The following is a 6,074-nucleotide window of genomic DNA, read 5'->3' as shown; positions in this document are numbered from 1 at the left end:
AGGGTATTACATTGCCATCTCTGTCGCGGAAAAGAAACGGCGAATTCGTCCAGCGCTACTGTAAACCGACGACACAAGCGCGAACGCGTCGACGGATTTGTGTATTACACACATTTTCTTGTTCTGTTTCTCTGCTCCTCTTGATTGTATTCACTGGAATGTGTGTGTGTGCGCGCTGGCTGGCTGTCGCTGCTTTTCGCGTTCGTTCGCTCGCCGTTCCTCGTTTGCTTTTACTTTCTGTTGCTCTGTTGTGTGATTGCAATTAAACGGCATTTTTCCATTCTGGTGAGAGCGGCAGCGCGAGTGCAGAAGAGAACGTTTCGATTGTGACCTGGTCGTCTGTCTCGGCCTGACCGACTCCGATAACGGTACACTTTGTTCCATCTAGGCAGCGTGCCAGACAGAGAGAGCGCGAGACTGAGAGCCAAAAACAGAAACGAAACATAGAGAGAGGACGGACTGTTGTTGCGCTCTCTCCTTCCTTCATGATGTGCGCGTGATTTTCTGGCTTTGAATGCGGGCTTGCTGCCAGCGTCGACGCAGCTCGGTTTTCTGCCGCTGCTCGTTGCGGTGGTTGTTATTTTTTTGGTTTCCGTTTTTATTCGCCGTTTAAACTTGGTCGTGAGAGGGTAAGCCTCCTTAAATCCGCCCTGCCCGCGATCGTGCCCTGTCGTGTCGTGTCTTAGTGCAAAAAGTGCCAAGTGAAGACGGAACACTGGCCGCCAACATAAATCTGCAGATTCTCCAGCACATCTTGATGGCTCCCGTGAGCGCTATCTCTGGCCGATCGCCCAGCGCCACCAACTCGTTGCAGGACCTGAGCGCAGCCGCAGCTGCCATCGCCCTGGACATGACGCCCAAGGTGGAGCTGATGCCCCTGTCCTCCTCCACGGCCGTGGCGCCCACGCAGAAGATCAAGAAATGTGTGTAGTCCTCGCGCATCCTTCGCCATACCCCCCATCAACCCTCTGTTTTGTTTTGTTTTTCCCCCTCCGTAGTGGTGCGTCGAAATGCGTCCGACAAGCTAAAGCTCATCCAAATGGTGCACGATAACCCCATTTTGTGGGACTCGCGTCTGCCCAACTTTAAGGGCGCCGAGGAGGAGAAGAACCGCGCCTGGGAGCACATCGGACGGGAGTTCAATGCTCCGGGTCGCCGAGTGGCGCGCGCATTCAAATCTCTGCGAGAATCCTATCGTCGGGAGCTGGCCCACGTCAAGATGATGGGCAACGGCTTCAAGCCCAAGTGGAGCCTGTACGAGGCCATGGATTTTCTGCGAGATGTCATCAGAGAGAGAAAGTGAGTACGAATCGTATTGGCAGTGCTCGTGTCACGATTGAGTTAAATGGACCATGAATGGGTCTTGGTTCCGATATTTTCAATGTTATTTCGTATTTATCATGTCGCTGGCTCATCTTACACTCGGTTGATGTACTCATTGTCCGTGCTTTTGACTAATATTACAAAGAGTTTCGATAAGCGTCGTCAGTGTCTGCCCCCTCTTGATCGATTCATAATAGGCATTGGGGTGTGCGGTCAAAGTGCACCTTCAAGTCATGAATAATGGCTTTTGGCTCTTGGCTTGGCTGTCTCTGCCTCTGTCTCTGTGTCTGTCATTCTCATGCTCATTGTCCGTGGCTTTGTGTGTGCAGAGCGCGGGTGCAAACTACTACACGATCCCCGTTTATATTTCCTTTGGGTGACTCATGCGCTAGATCTTGCTTGGAAATCGAAAAGATGGCACACTTAACATAAATTGGTTTTGTAGCTGAGACACACACACTGACATATCGCATAAGGTCTGGGGGCTAAGGTTTGCGTTCTCCCCCGGTTTCAATGTTGTTGACGTCGCTGATCGGTGGTGAAGCAATTCCATGCAAAGTCTCTTTGGTTTGTGGTTGAATGTTGTTATGCTGTTGTGGGGTGGTGGCCATGCATAGCCCAAATAATTGTTTGAAGTGGAACATTTCTTGGAAACTTATCAGTTCATGGGGGTAGCGCCTGCTGTCCCAAGTGCCATTGAAGTCTATTTCCTGCTGGTTTATGACTCACGCTAATAGGCAAACATTATGGTTAAGAAAAAAATTGGATCTACCCTTACTGGATCTACAAAGCTGAAATCAACTTTGTAAGAATAATCAGCAAGTTTCTCGGTTCTCTGGCTCATATCCTTTCAAACGCTAACCAGTTGGCATCGCTGATAATTTGCATGGCGAACTCGGACAAATCTCAGCTTCAGTATCTGAGCAAAAACATCTGCCCAATACGTAAAGAACACGAAAAAAATATGCATATGTGGATGGGATGGACGTGTGCACATTTAAGTACTCGTAGAGCGAAAATCGGAGCGGTAACGTGGAAAAAACCAATCCCGAACAAAGGAATGACCAGGCCAGAGACCAGAGACCAGAGACCGAGACCCGCCAGTCGAGAGTCTGCCCCGACCAATGTTCTGGCTCATATGGAGCTCAACTTGTATAAGAATGTGCGCTGGTGTGTGTGTGGATTGTACTTTATGTACATATTTATATGAAATAAGGCCATTTCCTTTCAATTGACTGTACCCACATGGGCAACAAGCAGTCGACGGCCCCGACACATGCCCGCACACCACACACACACACACACAGACCATATGTATATATATTTAAATTTTTATTATTTTGAGCTGATAACAGACAACACAGAAACGGAACGGAACGGACTCGGCCCGGCCCGGGCCCGGTACAGCGCTTGAGCCGCCGCCATAGCCATAGCCATAAAAACAGATCTCGCCAAGCAGCGAATATTCTACAGCATTATACAACGACAGAGGCGAGGTCTCGCCACCAGCCACCAGCCTCCAGCTTCCAGCCGCCAGCCTCTAGCCTTAGCATCGTCGCCACTTGAACCAAAAACAAAATTGAGGGAAGCTGCAAAAACCAACAAAATACAACAACAACAACAAAAAAACGTACTACTGGTGGTGGTAGCGCGCTCGAGCCTCAGAGACAGTGAGAGTGTACGCGAGAAGGAGGAATAGAGGGATAGAGAAGACAGAAGAGAGACAGGGAAAGAGCGATAAATTAATGAGAGCAATATGAAAATGACAATCGTGGACCAAGTTTAGAAAAGAATCGCAGACGAGTGTCGGTCGGTTGGTTGGGTCGGGTCGGCTGTGGGAGAGAGAAAATGAGGCATGTCAGTGTGAATGTTCTGCGCTGCGCTGGCTCTGTGTGTGTGTGTGGCTGTATGGGTGAGCAATTGAACAGCCAGTCTCAGCCTCGGCTTTGGCTTCGACTTCGGCCAGGGTTAAAAATATGCCCACGACCAGCCCAGCAGCGGAGGGACAGACGGCCGGCCGGTGGACGGGGGACAAGCGAAACGGCAGAGCCACAACACATCAGTCCCGGGCCTGTGGGGTTGCTCGGCCATCTTCCCTCTCCCTCTGTCGCTGCTCCCCGATCGAGTCCACGTACGCGTAAACACAGCTGTGTCCAAATGAATAGCAATGCAAATGCAAGTTGTGGGTACATACAATTTTCTTGCAATATTTCTTTTGATCGCTGTTTGCCCAAAGACTTTCTTGGGTATACCTAATCATTCTTAGTTCTCCATTAAATCTCAGGTAATCATTCTTCGCATATATGAATTGTGTTCTTTGTTACTATTATTTTAACCGCAGCTGTGCCGCACACATCTGAGCATGTTCTCCTGTTCGGCTCTTTGCATTCGGCTGTCTGTGTGTCACGCTTATGATTTAATAAGCAAATGAGCTGCAAAATTGATGAAACTGTTGTTTGCCCTCCCTACCCACCCGTGCACTACCACGAACCACGCCCCAAAATCACAGTTTAGCGATCTCCCCTCTCGGTATGAAATGTTTTTCCAGTGCGTCAGACACACACACAAAAAGTGGGCGTTTACCCCCACATTCCAATCCCATAGCCCCATTCCATTTGCACTGCCAAATATTTGTGCCCGATTAGGCAATTGGGAGGGATTATTATTCATTTTTTCACTCGATCAATAAGCTGGGATTGGGAAATTGTTTTAAACGATCAACAGAATTATTTGTGACTCAAACGACAGAGAGAATAATCTGACCAAGTTCAGATAACGCGGCGATTTGTGGAATTTCCCCCGCTAAAATCCCCCGAAAAGTGTAAACTCTCTAATGGTCTATGGTCAGGGTCCTGTTTTTTGGGTCAGAGCGGAAGCAAATATTGATAAGGCCAAGGGAAACCATTCGAGCCAAGACCACAGAAGCCGCAGGCAAATAGAGTTCTCTCTTCCAGAGAGAGAGATAGTGGAACATGTGAAAATGCATTTGGCCCTGATTAGTCCTGCCCGTCTGGCATATCATTTTACATACAACATTTTCCAATTGTCAACTACCTGCTAGAGACAGAGAGAGATAAGCCGTGGAGTGTCTTGTTAGAGCGGGGGAGAGATGTTCTCCGCTTCACTTTTTTCCCCTTGTCAATGGGCACACAACTGGGCCAAGCCGCGACTTTGTGGAGTTGGGGAGGGGACAGCAACGCTAAAAATAGCCACGTTCAGGCGTTCACCCAGAGCAGAGTCCCTGACAGCTGCATTGTTTTGGGAAAATGCTCTTGAAATTTGAGACGCAGGAAAGGAAACCAGCCCCGAACCGAGAGGGCGAAGGGGAGAGAGAGCCAAGGTCTGTGTTTTCGGGACATTGAAATAAATTCTGGTTCTGGTTATGTTCTGTTCGGTTCGGTCCTTTTGCTGCCACTACCATATTGTATCGAATCTGCTCTTTGGGGTTTGTTTGAGCACGTTTTGCTCTACCATTTGGGGGGGTTGTCTGCGACTTTTGCCTATTTCTGGCATGGCCTGTTGTAGGTTCATGGGGAATGGTTGGGAAAAAATAGGAAAATGGATTTAAATCCGTGTTTGAAGCAAAGCTTCCTTGTCTTTAAATTCATTTTACTAACAATTTTTGTGTTTCTCCTTTTTCAGAGGCGCTTCCCATGCCACAGATCTCAGCCTGAGCGCCTATGCGGCACATCTGCACAACAACAATAACAGCCACAACAACAACAACCACAACAGCCTGCTGGGCGGAGGAGCTGGTGGCAAAGCAGGCGCCGGAATGAAGTTATCCTCAGCCTTCAACGACTCGGCCTCTGCACTGAATCTGTCCAAGTGCTCGACTTTGAATGCGAGCGGTGACGATTATTATTGCGATTACTACGTGAAGCCAGAGCTGGATCTCTCGACGGGCGGTGGCGGCGGCGGCGGCGGTGGGGCTGGGAGCAGCAGCAGCGGCAGCTGTTCGGGTGGTGGCGGCGGGCCGCCCGCTTTGCCACAGCCTGCCCATCAGCATCAGGCGAATAACGACAGTCGGGTGAGCTCCACCAGGAATGAGCATCATCATCTGCAGCAGAGCTACGACGACATGGATGCCAGCTCGTTGCGGAGCGGCGACGAGGATGCGGATGCTGGCAATGCCTCCGATGGGGTGGAGGAACTGGAGGCCATCGATGCAGACTTTCCCTATCCCCTCATACTCGACTCCAACTCACCGGGCAGCACCAATGCCGGCGTGGATGAGGTGGCCTCCTCCCGTAAGCGTCGTCGCAATGGCGAGCACGGGGACCTGGAGGACGGCGATGCAGACGGTGCTGATGTCGGCGGTGTCATCGATGGCGATGACTACGAAGAGCAGATGCTGCAGCAGCATCGCCATTTGCGGCAGCAACAGAATGCAGCTGTAGTCACCGGTGGACTGGATCTGCCGCCACCACAGACGGTGCGCGAGGTTCTCAACTCAAAGTTCTGTGGCTTCATCTCGGCGAAGCTGAACAGCATGGAGGACTCCGAGGCGGATAATCTGATGAATCGCATACTCCTGCTGCTCGTGCAAATGCAGCAATGCGAAGGAGCTGTCAAGTAGAAGCTGCACTCAAGCTCACGGTTGCGGGATCTAGTTTTTAGTAGCAGAAGAAGAGCCTCACATTATGGATTAATGCGGCTGCTCAAAGCAAATAGATTTTTCTTGCCATACACTTTGCTCCACACCCCAAGCCATAGGAAAAGTAATGCCAAAACTGTGCCATACCAAAAAA

The 6,074-nt window shown here is 50.1% G+C and overlaps 1 protein-coding gene across 1 annotated transcript; it reads left to right on the top strand.

Annotated features, from left to right (window-relative positions):
- Nucleotides 1-511: 511 nt before the first annotated feature.
- LOC117893898 lies at nt 512-6,074 on the top strand. Its single transcript, XM_034800674.1, has 3 exons — nt 512-923; nt 999-1,299; nt 4,966-6,074. Exons 1-3 carry the CDS (start codon nt 758-760, stop codon nt 5,900-5,902), a joined length of 1,404 nt encoding a protein of 467 aa, XP_034656565.1. The 5' UTR covers nt 512-757; the 3' UTR covers nt 5,903-6,074.

This window comes from Drosophila subobscura, chromosome J, assembly GCF_008121235.1.
Source record: "Drosophila subobscura isolate 14011-0131.10 chromosome J, UCBerk_Dsub_1.0, whole genome shotgun sequence".
Classification (NCBI taxonomy): Eukaryota; Metazoa; Arthropoda; class Insecta; order Diptera; family Drosophilidae; genus Drosophila; species Drosophila subobscura.
Note: the sequence above shows the minus strand (reverse complement) of the source record. Positions and strands in the feature narration are given on the sequence as shown.